The 17,392-nt window shown below is 41.1% G+C and overlaps 1 protein-coding gene across 7 annotated transcripts in view; it reads left to right on the forward strand.

The window, feature by feature from the left end:
• Positions 1-15,221, forward strand: part of LOC102696067 (solute carrier family 45 member 4) — an 86,256-nt gene extending 71,035 nt beyond the window's left edge. For all 7 annotated transcript variants that reach the window (XM_015357477.2, XM_015357475.2, XM_015357474.2 and 4 more), the window contains 4 exons: positions 1,407-2,509; positions 3,102-3,201; positions 4,155-4,366; positions 5,789-15,221. In XM_015357477.2, coding sequence (XP_015212963.2) covers positions 1,407-2,509; positions 3,102-3,201; positions 4,155-4,366; positions 5,789-6,157 — 1,784 coding nt within the window. In that variant the 3' untranslated portion in view covers positions 6,158-15,221. The remainder of the gene's footprint in view (positions 1-1,406; positions 2,510-3,101; positions 3,202-4,154; positions 4,367-5,788) is intronic.
• Positions 15,222-17,392: the final 2,171 nt, after the last annotated feature.

Genomic DNA, 17,392 nt, shown 5'->3' on the forward strand with positions numbered 1-17,392 from the left:
AATTCCTAATTCTGTTTTATCCCTCACAGTGTAGAAGAAGCTCTGTGTTTCTGTTTAGAGCAGTGGTTCTCAAACTTTTTGGACCAAGTACCACCCCTAATCCAACCAAAGCATCCAAGTACCACCTACAAGTCATCATCTCATAGGAACCCCAGAAATTATCAGTGACCAACATGAGGGCATGTGCACACAAACTCACACATACATATAATAAATATTATAATAAACTTTGTTTGATGTATTAAAATGTGGCTTCTCAAAGTGTTTTACAGAAAAAAAACAATAAATAAAAATAAAAAAGCACCATTTCAGTGAGAGGGGTGAGCCTGTTTAGTTGAGCAAAGCAGATGTGAATTAATTTTTCGAGCCTTGATACAATTCACAACAGTCTAACAGATTTTAAATCGTCAGGCATTTTCTTGACGGCAAAGGTCTCGCGGTGGATGTTGCAATGAAACCATTAATTTCTGGAGCAAACTCTCTAATTCGTGCAACTACACCGCTGTGTCGGCTTGTCATTGCTCTAGCACCGTCTGTACAAACTCCGACACATTTTATCCAGTCGATGCCATTCTCCTGTTGGTGGCGGCTTACAGAACAGAAAGTCCTCACGGGACGTACCCTCAAACTCGTATCTAATGTAAACGAGCAAATTGGCCAAATCGACTACAGACTCATCTAATTGCAGTGAAAAACATCTGCTCAACGCGCTCTGTCAGCGTACTTTTGATATAATCCTTCATTTCAATAATTCTATGAATGACTGTGTCTTTCGGGGGGGGGCAGCAGGTCGAGCTGTTCAGCAGCTTTTTCTCCACACATAATAGTGTGGGGCTTACCTGCTTTAGCAATCCGCAAGCTTGCATTTTTCCACGTTTCCGTTTTTATTTCAGTGTTTATTTTAAGTATTTATTTCATGCGCATGGGAGAGAAACACAGAGACGCTCTGTGTATTTTTCTCAAATTAACTTGATGACCAAAAAAATACTCCCCGCTGTAGTAGGCATTTGTAATACAATCCACAGACCTTGAACTGTTATTATGTAGAAGTTGTTGATTCACCAGTTTGCATATATACTGTATATCTACTGCTATTCTAACATTGCAATTGCTTGACTTTTAAGTAAAGTATCATTATACATTTATAGGTGTATTACACTTTTATAATTTGATATCTAGTAGTAGGTGATTTCACCAAACAGTAATGGCACATGTATCTGCTTCATATGACTCTTTAAATTAGTTTTTGTTTATTGTAACTATATTTCTCATATCTTGAATGGGTTGAATATGGTTACAATTTGTTTATCATCAAATCTCATTCTTGGAAGTCTATTATAACATTTAACGATCTGATGTAGAAGAGCATCGTGGGTTAACAAATATCTCTTGTTCTGCCTCTGCAGGACTGGGAGGAGCAGTAGGGTACATGCTGGGAGGTCTAGATTGGACCCATACCTTCCTTGGCCAGATCTTCAAGTCTCAGGAGCAGGTCCTCTTCTTCTTCGCTGCCATTTTGTTTACTATCTCTGTGGGGCTGCACCTCTTCAGCATTGAAGAGCAGCAGTACAGCCCTCAGCAAGATCGCCTGGATGAGGAGGCAGACACCATGTCTACGGTGAAGCTCAACGGCAGCCTGGTGGCCCCCGCCCTCCCCCCGCTGGACCTGATTGGTGAAGAGCAGCCCTACCGCCTTTACAACGAGGCCCACTCTGAGCACGACATGGACATGGACTTCCTGGACGTGGAGATTGTGAGGAGCAAAAGCGACTCCGTGCTCCACGTGACAGACGCCACCCTGGACCTGGACGCTGAAGCCTTGTTCCTGTGCGACATCGAGCCCTCCATCTTCCAGGACCACCTGTCCTCCTACCACAGCACCCCTCCGCGACGCAGCAGCAGCGCGGGCAGCCAGGAGTTCCTCCGGGCCAAGTTCGGCCGCCTCTCCGATTTCCTCCACGAGAACGAAAGGGACGGGCAGGAAACGCTGCTGAACAACCAGCTTCTCGAAGCCAAAGCTCCCAACGGAGGCCTGGCGGGCGCTGACACGAACGGCCTCCACGGTCAAGCGCACACTGGCATGAAGCAGTCCAACACCTCCGCCTCGATGCGGCGGCGCCGGCACACCTTCTACCGCCAGCCCTCCTGCACCTTCTCCTACTACGGCCGCGTGGGCACCCACCGCTACCGCTACCGCAGGGCCAACGCCGTGGTGCTCATCAAGTCCTCGCGCAGCCTGAACGACATCTACGAGATGCAGAAGCGGCAGAAGAAGCTGCGGCAGAGGCAGCGGCACCAGAGCGGGAACACCAACTCCAGCGGCGACACGGAGAGCGAGGAGGGCGAGACCGAGACCACTGTGCGCCTGCTGTGGCTCTCCATGCTCAAGATGCCCCCAGAGCTGCTGCGTCTCTGCCTCTGCCACCTCCTCACCTGGTTCTCCATTATCGCCGAGGCCGTCTTCTACACCGACTTCATGGGCCAGGTCATCTTCGAGGGGGACCCCACGGTAAACACCTAGTTCCCCCTTCACCTCTTCAAGCTCTTTTTCCCTTGGAGATAACTGGTGTGCCCTGATCTAGTGGTAGCAGGTCATTTGTGGTCTATTATTTTAAAGAGAAAAAGATGTTAAGTCCATAATCTTAGAAATGTTTATCCTATGTGATAAACAGATTTTGTCACACTTAAGGGCATAACAGAACAATATGTATGTGTTTATGTATTTGAGTTCACCTTAAATCCACTGGTTTAACAGATTCAAATTGCGAACACTGTTTTTAGTCATGTCACGTTGTGAAGGTACCGTTAACAGAAATTAACAGCCTAGATGGTTTCTAATACCCTGCATTAATTGAATATAAATATAAAACCAGCTTCCTTTTTAAGCAGAACTAATCTGGTAAAGCTTTCCAAGCGTGATTTGCTTTGTAATAAGGTAAGAACATTTTGTTTACACCTATACAAGGAAAAACAGTATATAAAGCAGTTTTAGGTTTTTAATTAAACTGTGAAAAGGCACTAACTAGTCTGACTGTATGTTACGTACTTTGTGCGGCCTATTAAGAGCATTCATACTGAAGGTTTGGCTTCACTCATTGCAGGCTGCTGGGAACTCTACTGCTCTTCAGAATTACCACAAAGGAGTGCAGATGGGTTGCTGGGGGTTGGTCATCTATGCTGCTACAGCTGCCATATGCTCAGGTGAGTAATGGCAAACCTTCGACTCTACTCATGCAAACCCACCAACACCTGTATGGATCACGTGAACATTTTCCCCACTGGTTTCGTGGAGCAAATGTTGACAAATTTGATACAGTTCTTAATTAACATAGACAGTTTCCATTATGAAGAATGACCAAAAAAGTATTAACCTTAGAATCAGTTATTATTGTAGTGTGAGATTGCAGTGTTTCATAGATAAATAAATGCAGCATCATGCAATTTGCACAGCCTTCGCTCTCTCCAAGATCCCTAAGTAGTCTGAGCACAGCCTACATATTAGAGTAGAGTAGAAGAGGTAATTGTCATATGTCCATGTACATTGGAATTTCTATTTGCGCTGATCCCTTGGGACCTACACAGTATGACCGACAACACCACCCAATGTAGACAGTACATTACAAACACAATAAATAACACTACCAGAACAATACATATGTTGTGGCAACCAATAAATATACAGCAGTGGAAAGAAAAACATGGTAGACCATGCAAAAAGTGCATAATTCAGACGTGCATTGAGTCTGTGTTATGCAGTTAGCTGTTAAGGATGCATCTAATACCCCTCAAGAGCAAATGGAGGCTGGTCCAGATTAACACCTGGTTCCCAGGCCTGTAGGGTGGGAACAGGATTGAAGATCCAGCTATGCAGAGAGATTTGAGTGTGTTTTTTCGCTGTATATTTTCCGTAATATAAACCGAAAATAATGCCTGAATAATTCAGAAAAAAAATATTTCAGTCAATGAAAACCCCAAATTGGAATTCTCTGAAAATGAGACAGCGTACAGTATGCTGTAGATGTAAATTAGTCCCCATAACCTTGTTGAGTTGCTAAACATGCATTAAATGCATAAATCAATTATCATTAAAATTCCATGCTGGAGAAGGCTGCTTTACTAATAATTAAGTGTTCATTTTGTTGTTGGATTTTTAGCTTTACTCCAAAAGTACCTGGACAACTACGACCTCAGCATCAAGATCATCTACATCTTAGGCACCCTGGCCTTCTCCATCGGCACAGCAGTGATGGCCATCTTCCCCAATGTCTATGTGTCCATGGTGATGATCAGCAGCATGGGCATCATCTCCATGAGCATCTCCTACTGTCCATACGCGCTGCTGGGCCAGTACCACGAGATCAAAGAGGTGGGGCTGACTTCCTGAGCACATGGCTGGGTGTGAATGCTACATTCCATTTGCAGGATGGGGTGCTTAGAATATTTAATTTCTGAGTCACATTTATTCTTTCACCCCTCTGTACATAAGCTGAACAGGGCTGAACATGTTCTTGAGGAATTTTCAAGCTTCGTACATTAATGGTTACTTCGTGTCTTTGGGACACAAAGTAAATTTAACATCTTAAAGTATAATATGTCAAGAGGTTCTCTTCAACAATTACCCTAAGACAATCAATTTGAGACTTTACAATATGTAAATGTTTTATTATGAGGATCAAAAATAAATGGGACAGCACAGTGACACAGTGGTTAGCATTGCTGCCTTGCAGTGCTGGGGCGCTGGGTTCAGTTCCAGGGGTGCTATCTGCATGGAGCTTGTATAGGATGTTCACCCCACATTTGTGTGAGTTTCCTTCAGGTGCACTGGTCCCCTCCTGCAGTCCAAAGATATATTGGTAGGTTTAATTGGCTTGTGAGAAATTTGACCCTGGTGTGAGTGTGTGTGTCTTCTGTGTCAGTTAAATGCCCTGCATTTAGCTGGCATCTTGTCCAGGTTGTACCCTTCCTCGTGCCAGTTGCTTGCTGGGATAAGCTCCAGCTCCCCCGTGACCTTGAATTGGATAAAGCAGTTAGAAAAGGAAAGAATGAATTAAATAGTTCTGTTTGAGATTTGGTTCATCTTTAATGAAGTGACCCTAATGGCTGTTTATCAGGGCAAGGCAAAAATGTAATAAAATATATTTTTCAAAAAACAAAAGCACCATGTTAGGAAAACCCACCAGTTAACATTCTGAGCAGTGAACAGTGTGAACAGGATGTGCAGCACAAGCATGTACAACTTTTATAGCTAAGTCCTCTATTTTTCCTGTATATTAACACCTTCAACTGAGGTTCTGATAAGGATAATCATGTATGGGATTTCACTAAACTGCACATGACACCATAACTGCAGGTTATCAACAAGATTGATGTCTGGCGATTGTCTGTGTCAGGCTGAAATCAACTAAGATAAGATAATTTTATTGGCCTATGCAATTTCTTGTATTAGGAATTTGTCTTTTCCCAGGCTCCAGCTTGCTCTCCATGAGACACTTAGACAGGGAGAGAGAAGCTTGGGGTCAGAGGTCAGCCATTTATACAGCACCCCTGGAGCAGTTGGGATTAAGGGCCTTGCTCAGGGGCCCAACAGAGTGGGATACGAACTGGCAACCTTCCAGCCACAGGCGCAGATCCTTAGTCACAGAACCACCACACCACTGCTATATAATGCCAGTGTGATTATTTGACTGGGCTTTCCTCAAATGTTGACCACTGAGTGGAATATAGACAGGATTGTTGTGTGTGTGGCCAGGTTGTTCAACTCAAACTCCTGTATTGCTCGTTTCTGCAGTACATTCACCACAGCCCTGGGAACTCCAAGAGAGGCTTCGGCATCGACTGCGCCATCCTGTCGTGCCAGGTCTACATCTCCCAGATCCTGGTGGCCTCGGCTCTCGGTGGGATGGTGGATGCCGTGGGCAGCGTGAGAGTCATCCCCATGGTGGCTTCGGGCGGCTCCTTCCTGGGTTTCCTCAGCGCCGCTTTCCTGGTCATCTACCCCAGCAGCGCCTCGGAGGAGCCCAAGGAAGAGCAGAAGAAGGCCCTGGAACCGGGCGAGGGGAGCGGGGCAAGCCCCACGGAGAAGCCCAGCGTCCTCAAGCTGACGCGCAAAGGCACCACCACCACCACCTGCAAGGTGGAGTGCGAGTCCACGCTGTGACCTGGCGGCAGAGAGGAGAGAGACGAGGAGTTCTTAGAGCAAGAATCATTCCCCCACCCTGAATAAGTCCATCGCATCACCTATATATGATCGGGAAAGACCGCAGGGGGTGGAAAATGAAGCTCCACCGGCGGCTGTGAGGTCTGAAGTAGCAGAGTAGTGAGATTTGTCCTCACAGTCAGAAGCCTGGCTGTAGGGTGACCCCAGGTGGCCATCCTGTGAAGGGCACAGACTATCAGAAAATGGCAGTTTTCTGAGGATTTTTCTTTTATTAAAAAAAGATAAACGTGATTTAAGTTCTTCTAGAGAACAATTGGCAGGTATAAGATATAAAGCATTAAGCTTGTGGTAAATGTATATTCTTGATACAGTTCGTTAAGAGTTAGAAATCATTTTATTGGCACAGGTTTTACATTTTATCTTTTTTTTTGTCTGCATGTGTTTCAGAGCAAAACAATTGAACTACCAAAAGCTGTTTGGTCTGAAAAAAAATTTCAAGTAGCCTACAAGTTTTGTGTTTTACACTTTATAGGCTTAATGGCTTTATATAGCAATGATTATACAGTACAGGGATATTTGGGGTGATTTTACTATAGGCTGGACTAGAAGATGAAGACGCTGTCTGGATTGAGTTAGGAGAGTGCCATCTGACATGTTTCCCATGTCTTTTTTTTCTCTCCACACCTATAAGTGCTTTAAGACATGGAAATATTTTTGTCTTCTGAGGGAAGTGGCAATTTCTGTGAGACAGGCGTCAGTCTTGATGGCTCATGTACGATATGTGCGCCATCTTATAAACGACATTTCCATGCTTGACGTTACTTAATCGTCATGTGGTCCATATGATAACTTTGATACCACCCTACAGTGGAAATTCCACTATAATCAGCTTCCATGATATAAAACAACTTTTTTCGAGGGCATTACTTACAGCAAAAAAAAAAAGTTGAAGACTTTAAAAATGCTGTATGGGAAATTACATGGAATATTGTAAGTCTCACCATCCATGTGCTGTAATGTAGGTCGAGCGAGGAGAGTTTACCTTACCAAGAAAAGCCGTTCTCATTCAGCAGCTGCAGACTGAAGCATGGAATTAAGACTTTTATCTTAGAATCTGACAGGGACTGGCAGTTCTTTTAATATCTGTGTCTTGTGGGGGGAAGTCGAAGGTTTATGTTGAAATCTTTGGCTAGTTGCACTTTTTGGTAGAACATCTATTGTGCAAGAATACAGATGTATAATCCCAACTCTACACCCTTGATTTAGAAGAAAGCACTTTACCGGGACTCTCCTCAACATCCTGTCCTTAGCTCTTTGTTTACATTAGAGAACCATGAAGTGTTTGTTTTTTGTCATTTTTAATGGAACCTCTACTGATTTGCACCTCCGTTGTTCAGTGGGAAAAGAACAAGCAATCTTGGCGGTAGAAACACATCTCCAAGTGGCCTGCCGGCACATTCTGCTGTGCCTCTCGGGTCAGATGCGCGTGGTTACAGGAGAAAATGAGGAGATGGTTCTTGATAATGGCAATACACCGCATTATATGTGAGCCACTTGTGTTTTAAAACCAGGCGGCTAGTTAACACTATGTAGCACAGGGCTCTCAAATTCTTCATGTTCCTGTGTGGCCTTGTGTATTCTGGATTTTGTTTCAGTTCCAAAAAAAAACCAGTTACAATTGTGTAATAAATTATTGAATTTACTACATGTAAATGTAGTAAACAGTAAATTATTTCATTTACTACATGCTTCTAATTGGAGACTCACAGGTGTTATACAGGTAACTCTGCCTTTAAGATAGTGAACATTTTGCATAATAAACAGTAGAAGACTGTAAGGGAATAATTATCTTAATCATTGAATTGAGTCCTCAGGTCAGAACAAACCCCAGAATCCTAGAATTTGAGATGCCTGATGTAGAGATGATGCCGTGACAGGCATGAGAATATAGAAAACATCCTTGAATTGATGAAACACATTGTGTTCTGTGCTGACATGTTGCCAAGCTTGCCTAGTGGGTATTTCAATAGTGCATTCATTTAAGCTGCTTCACCCACTCAGAACAAGGGGACAGAAATCCGCTAACCCTCAGGTGCAGTTTGTTTCATTATATGGGATTCCAAGTATTACAGGCCGTAAATTCAGCAATTCCTGTACTGCAGGAAAAAAAAATAGACATCAGTATCCTACACTTATATTGAAAGATTGTTCAACCAAATCCTGTAGGATGCTGGTCATTTTTTACATCTATTTTACAGTATGTATACATATGTATTAGATTATATGTTAAAGCATGTGTGTGCATGTATTTGTAAAGGTATATGTGCTCACATATTATATAATATACGGAAGTAGATTAATGCAAATATAAATCTATACTGAGTGGGGAAAAACTAACATCTTAGTATCTTCAGAATGTAAAAAGACTTGACAAAGGTAAAAAGTATCTGACAAATCATGTAAGTTGCAATAATTTATCTGCCTCAATAAGTGTAAGCATTATAAGGCTTGGGGTGGGAGTACAGTGCTTTTATAATGAAAGGGTGGGCGTATGTGCATCCTGGTTCTCTTCAGAAAAACAATATATAATAATCTAAGTACTGAAAATGCAACTTTGTAAAACTTTCTCTCAAGGCATTTTTTTTAAATATCTGAAGTGTTTCTTGAGTATTTCTAAGATACACGAAAATGTGACATTTTCCAGTCCTTTTGGTTTGCGATACTGAAATGTCAGGACAGACTAGGAGCGTGTTCCCCTAGTTCAGGTATATCGGATTCATTTGGTTCCATCGGGCGGCAGAGGAAAGAAGATGAATGTAATTTTTTTTGTTGTTGAAATTTTGTTTTTGGAGCAACACATCTGAAATTGCACAGGACTTTATATGAACCTTGTATGCTAAAAAAAAAGAGAGAAAAAGGTCTTGCCGAAGAAGAAGAAAAACTGTGTGGATATTTATTTTTTGAACTTGTAGAATTGCCTTTTTTGATTTATTTAAAGAAAATCTATATTTAGTCTTCTACTGAATGCAAATGAGCCCTATTCTCACAAGAGGAGAATTGAGATGTGCTTGGGTAGGCTTCTGGCTCCAAAGTCACCTCTTCAGTTCTTCCCGATTTCACTCTTCATCCTCGGCTTACCCTCTGGATATTATCCTCACAGCCTGCCATGGGCTGTCGTTCAAAAGTTGTAAATATTTCTTTATAGTAATTTTCTTTTGCTGCTTTTGAAGGAAGTTGATTGTTATTTTTTAGGTATTTTTTCTATACGTACTGTATATATAAATGAAATCTATGTAAATTTGCTTAAGCCTTTCTCATGTAGAACTATGAAAGAACACTGTATTGAATGCACCTTTTCACCTTTGTTAATCAAAATAAATTTTCTGTTTCTTTTTTTTTAGAAATACCAAATTGAAATTTTAATAAATTGAACATGTTTAAATGAATTAAGATTAAACAATGAACAGACAGAATATTACAGACAAAAATGCAGTTTTCACTCTTCAAGGGAAAACTATTGGTACTTGAAGCTTAAACATTTTCTGTTAAGAGATCCTTACCCTGAAATACATAGTCATAAAACTTGTGAGGAACTTGAAAATATAATTTTGTGATCTTTTCAGTTTGCTCCACTGTAACTTCAACAGCTCCGAGTGCCTGATTTGTATTAAAAAAACACATTCTAAAATCAGACAAGAAGAATTTTAAAGATGTTCAGGAAACTACTTTTCTATATTGGAAAGGCTTTGAGGGTGTGCCTTCTGAGCTAAACGTTTTAAAACACTGAATTTATCGAAATATCTATACAAAAAATAATATTGCATTTACAGTTTTAAAGAACTGCTGACCATACTAGTAAAAGCTTGTGTGAAAAAATATTCTCTGAGCTGAAAAACATTTGTACTCCAATGCATTTTGTTCTGCTGGATGGGAAGTTGACTGTGTCAACAGGGATTAAGGAGAAATGGTTTGCAAATTGATTGGTTTATATTTAGATATCTCAGGTGTATGTCTCTTTGACATCATTTTGAAATCAGTGCACCTCCGGATACTGTGTAGTCTGTGGAATTCCTTCATTGCTATACAGACTTCTGTTGTACACTTTGTGAATAGTTCTTGCATGAAGGAGATCTGAGTCAGGTTCGGATTACTTCTGATTCAGCCAAGACAAATGGTGATTTAATCTCTGCTTAAGAGAGGGTGGAGGAGGCATTTGGTGTTAGGAGTAACTGCTCTCCTGTGCAGCTGTTGTCTACACTATTATAAATAAGTGGTTTTGAGCTCCTCTGTATACATTGAGAAGTTCCAAAAACTTGAAAGAATGCTCCATTTTCCTCTTTTAACTTCAAAGACACTTGCATTTCAGGATTCAGCTCTAAACTGTGTAACGAGAGCCTTGTATCTTGGAACTGAAAGGACATAATAGGATTGTCGAATGAGAGCAAACTCTTATTTACAATGAAGTTTCTGCTGTCGGATATTTTTACTGGAATGCTCTGAGTGCAGTACCAAAGCAGGGTCCAGCCCAGAATTTGAATCCACATCCTTCCAGTTACAATTCCAAAATTACAGTTGCAACCAGTTGGGGTTGTTTATAAAATTCAACTTCTGCTAGTCTCTTTTTGTTTTAATTGTAATTTAAGGTACAAGAGCTCCTTAAAATCACACCTGAAGATGTTGGTCAAATGTAATTTGTCAAGCAGGTTTTTAATTACATTAAGATACATTGCAGTTCCAATTTATAAACTGCATTGATGATTTCATGATATGGAAACAGTTTTTATTTGATATATTGCCCCAGTATGACAGTGATGAGAAAGCAATATTGTGGGTAGTACTAAAAGAACATCAATGGTTCAATCATTTGGAACTTGGAGTCCCAGCTAAAAAGTGAGCCTCATACTAATGAAATGAGCAGTATTGCTATATAGTAGGAAACCAAGTGATTACATTATCTGGTGTAATATAAATACTGGATCTAAAACCCAAAATTAGGCACTGCAATACTAAATAATAATCTTAAAATAAAAACAGAAACATCAATTTTTCTTTATTGTTTGACAGGCATCAGTTAAAGAGAAAAGACTCATGAATGTTCACTTAAAATGCCTTAAACCCTTTCCTGCTTACTTTTTGTGGACACAATCCTTGAGAGCCCTGCTGCACGTCACACAGCGGGAAGAAAATGTGACCATAATAGCGTGAAATCAAGTGACCGTACCTGCTGTAGGACAAAGTGACGCATCACTTGCTTGTTCATTGTAATGGTTCATTTCCATATCTCTTATGTTACAAGCTAAGCAACAGTTAGGCCAATTAATGGTCATCATTCGAAACCAATTTCTACAGCGGCAGCCAAATTAAATAATTGACTGTCATCTTCAGATACTGGAAGATCTGGCTTAATAAGTTTACTGGGCTCTGATTACCTGCATTGTACAATCTTCTTTGAAGCCAGTTAATATCCTTTTATAGTAAATACTCAAACAATCCTTTTGGGCCTCACTATCATAATGGCATTCAAGCCACAGAAATTTCACTACAATATCAAAGGCTACACGCACGTCTTTCATTACCATCCATTTTCTTAAGAGGATCACAGGGATGGCTAATGACAACCTTTTATTTTCCAGCTCCTCTATGACATAGTTATGGATTCTGTTCCGTAAAAGCATTGATGATGGCGATTATGATTACAGTTTACGATAATACCTTGTGGTTGCAGTTAGAGTAGAGTGAAATACATGGGCTGTGACCATCTAAGCCTGCGTTGAGTTCTTTAACTCTTTAGCTATTGTTGCACCCAGTTCAGCCTAAAATACATCTTCCGAATTTTATGCTTTGTTAATCGCAAAAGATAGACAACCAGTAACATACCAAACGTGTAGTTCGGCAGCACCCAACTGGGTGGTTTGGTATCCAACACTGCATTTAAAATGGCTTCACAAGTACTTTTACATATATATATATACAGTAGCAACACATTGTTTTGCTAGACCCGCAGAGTGATGAATGTTGCTGACATAATTTGTATTTTCCTATTAAACAAGAGGAAGATGAGACGCCATTGGTTTTGCAGGCAAGTTTTCACATTTTAGAAATGCTGGCCACCAATCCTCTGTACATTTTGACCAGGCCTGTTTGTTAGTCATGTATCTTGCATCACTTGGATCTGTTGTCTGTTGACTTTGATGTTTTCTTTTTGTTTGAACTCTAACCTGAAGCTTGTGAGAGAAAAGGCCTCATTGCCTCTTAGCTAGACTGTGTATGTAACTGCAGAAGAGGCAGTTTAGAAGTATTAACATGCTGTTAAGGTGTAATGCTCAGTACTGATTTGTTTACTAGAAATGACTGTGAAACCAGTCCCCTTCTCCACAAAGACAAATACAGCTACACTTTAATTTTTAACATTTCCTGGGTACCCAGTTCAGCTAATTGGAAGTTATTCAAATACCATGTCATGGAATCAGGAGTTATGTAAGGTGTGGATTTTGTGTTCTTTTAAAACTTTTAAAACAAGTTTTTTTCCTTGTGTCACTGGCGTGAAGTGGGTATGACTCAAATGACTGAGGAGGATGTGATATGACATGAAAGGAGCTTTATAAAATAAAAATTGTCACCATTACTCCTTAGAGTCAGAAAGGTAGAAATGGTGGGGGAAAAAAACATGATTGCAGTCTATTAAACACCCACATAAGCTAACAATCCATCCATTAAAGGATATCTACGTAAAATATTTCTAGTTTTGCACAGCCTCTTTCAAATGAGCAGGGTGCCTAAAAAACAAATGACGTTTGCCTTGAATTGTTCTTCAACCAAAAAAAATAGTTTCATTTCTAGACCTATACAAAGTGAGAGAAGTCACTGGCCTAAAAACATGTTTTGCTTTCTTCTAGAATTTAATGCCAAAATGAGAATTGTTTCATTTCATTTCACACAACAGCCTCACCAAACGTTATACAGTGATGAGTGCTGTAGGCATTACTTTTTTTTCTGTGAAAGATATACCAAAAATATTTTACTCGTTTTATCTGTGCAAGTCTCTTCAGGAGAGGAACCTTTGTTTCAGAATTTGGATCACTGTTACGTGAAGCTAGAATTGTAACTTGTTCACCAGGTGTACACTGTAAAGCTGCAATACCTTGCTGCATTATGAATTGAGCTATCACTCCCTCTAGAGCTGGAAATGTTTTTAAATGTTTTTGCCCAGCTTCAGAAATTAACTTTATAGTTCTTCACAAACAGCAGGAAACAAGGAATACCTTGTGTGCAAAATACCGCAAGGATTTAAATATATGCGTGCATCAAAACAAACAGCGTCAAGCACTTTTCAGGCTGTTTTCATCTGCTTTTCTTCTTCAACTCTTTGTGGAAGGGTAGCAGACTGTAGGCAGATGAAAGGTGAATGAAATTAGCTTAATTGACCTTACTCTTTAATGTTAGAATTAATTACCTGACACAAAATAAAACAGATGGGGTTTAAAATATATGAAGCAGAGATGAAAGGGGCAGGAGACTGTCAGTGGTCTATTTGTCCAATGCAATGTCTGAATAAACAAATCCTCTTTTGGTGTCTCTTGAGTGACAGCAGCTGTTTCAGGACTCTTTCTGAGTCACCTGACGTAATGGGAGCAGTTGGGCAAACCACTTTTGCTCTGCTGATCATAATGTGCTTCAGGTGTAGCACAGATTAACCCCTCTAGGAACTTCATAATTACACTAATTTAAAATTTTATATAATCTCTTTTACACGCGTGGTGTAGTTGCTCTCCTTTTTCAAGTCTGCAAATAGGCACTTCATTGTTGGATCTGTTTCTTTTTTTTGTTTGTTTCTTGAATATTTGGTTCCGTAGTGAACTGATCGTAAATCAACTGCTTTTTTTATCAACTTATTAAGTTGGGGCGCTATTGTAGCTCTTGCCGAGTATAGTAATGTCATTTAACTTTTTAAATAAGAGCGTGTGTTAAACACATGAGGGTATTGAAAGACAAAAGGGATTAAAGCAAAGAGGTGTTGCAATAGAGCTAGTGCTGGGAACTGTGTGATGAGGGCACTAATTGGACAAAGGCCTTCCTTATGTAGTGGGGGCACAGGACTAGACTGCACCACTGTACGCCAGTAGGCAAACCTGTGGAAACCCCACTGGCTGTCAAACCATCTTCAATTTGGTTTGAAAGCATGATAGTTTACTATCTTAAGACATGCTTAAAGAGAACCAGAACTCTGTGACCATGTCAACACAGTTTCTGTAAGGATTAGACGCAGTGTTTATTGTTTACATCGTGGGTTTGGAAGAAAGGGGGATATTTAAGGGGTTACGTCCTGAAGCAAAAAAGGTTGACTTATGTTGGGCAAAACTTAATCTCTTTATGAGTTCCCGTTCGTGACCATCACTGCATGTGGCATGTGATTTTGTGCCCATCAGTTTTAGCAACGTAAAGCATGCTGAAAGCACTTTAGACAGACCATCAAATGTCACAGAAAGGACAGGCACACACACACAAAACAATGATGATAAACAGGGTTCTGTGCCTTCTGTATGTTTGGAGTGGGCCAGGTCATTGCTGGAGAGGGTTTCTCTCAGGAGTGAGAAGTGTGTCCTCTCTAGAGTTTCTATGAGAAACCTTATTGAGTCCATGTACGGTTTGAACCAAGTTACACCTTGCAGTGCATGAGTGTGGAAAGGCCCAGACTCCTGCAGGTAGGTGGAATGGACACATGGTCTTTGTTTTCTTTGTGTTCAACCTTAAAGTTTTTATTTTAGTGTTTTTGTTTTCTTTCACTCTGAATTTTAATGCCGGGGGTGTTGGAAAAAAATACTGTTGCATGATTTCACTGAAAAAATTGTAAGGTTTTATTGGGAGTTTTTTTTTTATTTCAAGCTTTTCGACACTTTTGAAGAAGTGTATAACCTTTGTTTTGGTTTCTTGAGGTTACTGGGTTTTATTGGTCATACAAAGAAGACTTCTTTGTCCACAGAGTGTTGTATGAAAAAGCTTTGTTCACAATCCCATACAAAATAATTTAAATATATATATTTCAATTAAACAGCTTCTCTTGTCATTCTTTCGTGTGCTCTGTGTATTTTTCCATGGTGAATGTAAAGAAAGAGTGAGGGCAGTGGTGTGTCTTGAATGTTTTTCAAAACGAGGGGAGCGGTGGCTCTGTGGCTAAGGCTCTGCGTCTGTGGCTGGAAGGTTGCTGGTTCGTATCCCGCGGCCGGCAGAGGAATCCTACTCCGTTGGGCCCCTGAGCAAGGCCCTTAACCCCAACCGCTCCAGGGGCGCCGTATAAATGGCTGACCCTGCGCTCTGACCCCCCAGCTTCTCTTCCTGTCAGTGTGTTTCATGGAGAGCAAGCCGGGTATGTGAAAAGACAAATTCCTAATACAAGAAATTGTATATGGCCAATAAAGTGATCGTATCTTAAAGTGATCTTATGTTATGTTTTGGATTGTACAGTCTTAATAATTGGGGGTCTCAGCAATTTCAAGGAATATCAGAAGAAGTAGTCTATCCTGCTCATGCCTGTCATCTGACTGCCATCATACCCGACCCCCATCCTTCGCCTCGTAGGGAGTGAGCCCACATGACGGCTCCATGTCGCCATTTTGGACACCAGCCCCAGGCCTGGTGCCAGGGTCCCTGATCGGCTCTGGGCAGGGTTCTCTCGGGGTTTACGTGAACCAGCGTGGGAGTATAGTTTGGGTCGTTCCCTTTTCCCATCTAAGCCAGGGCCGGATTGGGGCATTCAATTATTGATTTGACAATTATAATTTTTTAGTTTAAACAGAATATCCATCACAATTGCGGTTCTTGCTGATGAGCAAAATAGGGAAGAGAGGACCTTTCCTGTAGAATGTGTGACAGATAAGGTAAATCAATGCGCATTTACTACAGCTGCACCTCTGTACATTAATACATTCACAGCCACGTCACTGAACAGGGGTCCTGTGTGCATGTATCCTAAATAAGTGGTGTTTGGCCTTATTGTTTTAGTTGGCTAAGTGGCTGATACTCATGTACAGCGTGTGTTAGTGCAGATGGAGTGTAATTGATCTGTGATCTTAGCTTCCCATGACTGGAGTATGGCTGTCATCACTCAGAGCATCAGTACATACAGGAGCAAAAGTGCCAGCAAGTGTACTGTCTGAAACTGGAGTCTAAAGAATTTCTTCATTTACATTACATTTAGGGAATCAGATACAGATTATTACTGTACAGATAATTGAATTTTAAAAGTATTTAGAATTCCAGCCTTGGAGGTCTGTTGCTTTTAAGTTTTTTTTATCAACAACAGAGCACCAAACATGCAGAAAGCTCAAGGGCCCTTCGAAGATGGCTTAGTACCAATGTAGACATTCTGAAATTCAGTGGTAAGGCCATTTTGCTCTGCCCACGGTGGTGTTTTTCAACATCATAGACTAGAACAATATAAACCGATCAGTAATTTCTCCAGTGGCGTGAGAAAAGGGGTATGGAAAACATAAGAGTCAAGCTGTAATAGACCCATGCAAAGAGAAATTGCTGTCATCTTCCTCAAACACAACAACATGCATTACTGGGGATATTCATAAGGAAGGATAATAATAATTGCTTACACTTATATAGTGCTTTTCTGGACACTCCACACAAAGCGCTTTACAGGCAATGGGGACTCCCCTCCAACACCACCAGTGTGCAGCCCCACCTGGTTGATGCAACAGCAGCCATGGTGCGCTAGAAGGCTCACCACACATCAGCTATCAGTGGGGAGGAGAACAGAGTGATGAAGCCAATTCCAAGATGGGGATTATTAGGAGGCCATGATTGGTAAGGGCCAATGGGAAATTTGGCCAGGACGCCAGGGTCACACCCCTACTCTTTTCGAGAAACACCCTGGGATTTTTAATGACCACAGAGAGTCAGGACCTCGGTTTTACATCTCATCTGAAGGACGGCACCTTTTTTACAGTACAGTGTCCCTGTCACTATACTGGGGCATTAGGACCCACATAGACCACAGATTGAATGCCCCCTGCTGGCCCCATTTAACACCTCTTCCAGCAGCAACCTTAGTTTTTCCCAGGAGGTCTCCCATCCAGGTACTGACCAGGCTCACACCTGCTGAGCTTCAATGACCCACTGGTGACCCGCCAGTTGTGAGTTGCAGGGTGATATGGCTACTGGCAATGACAACATGCAAAAATAGATGCAATTCAATTATCAACAGGATCTGTTTCAGCATGAGTTTAA

This window comes from Lepisosteus oculatus, chromosome 10 (assembly GCF_040954835.1).
Source record: "Lepisosteus oculatus isolate fLepOcu1 chromosome 10, fLepOcu1.hap2, whole genome shotgun sequence".
Classification (NCBI taxonomy): domain Eukaryota; kingdom Metazoa; phylum Chordata; class Actinopteri; order Semionotiformes; family Lepisosteidae; genus Lepisosteus; species Lepisosteus oculatus.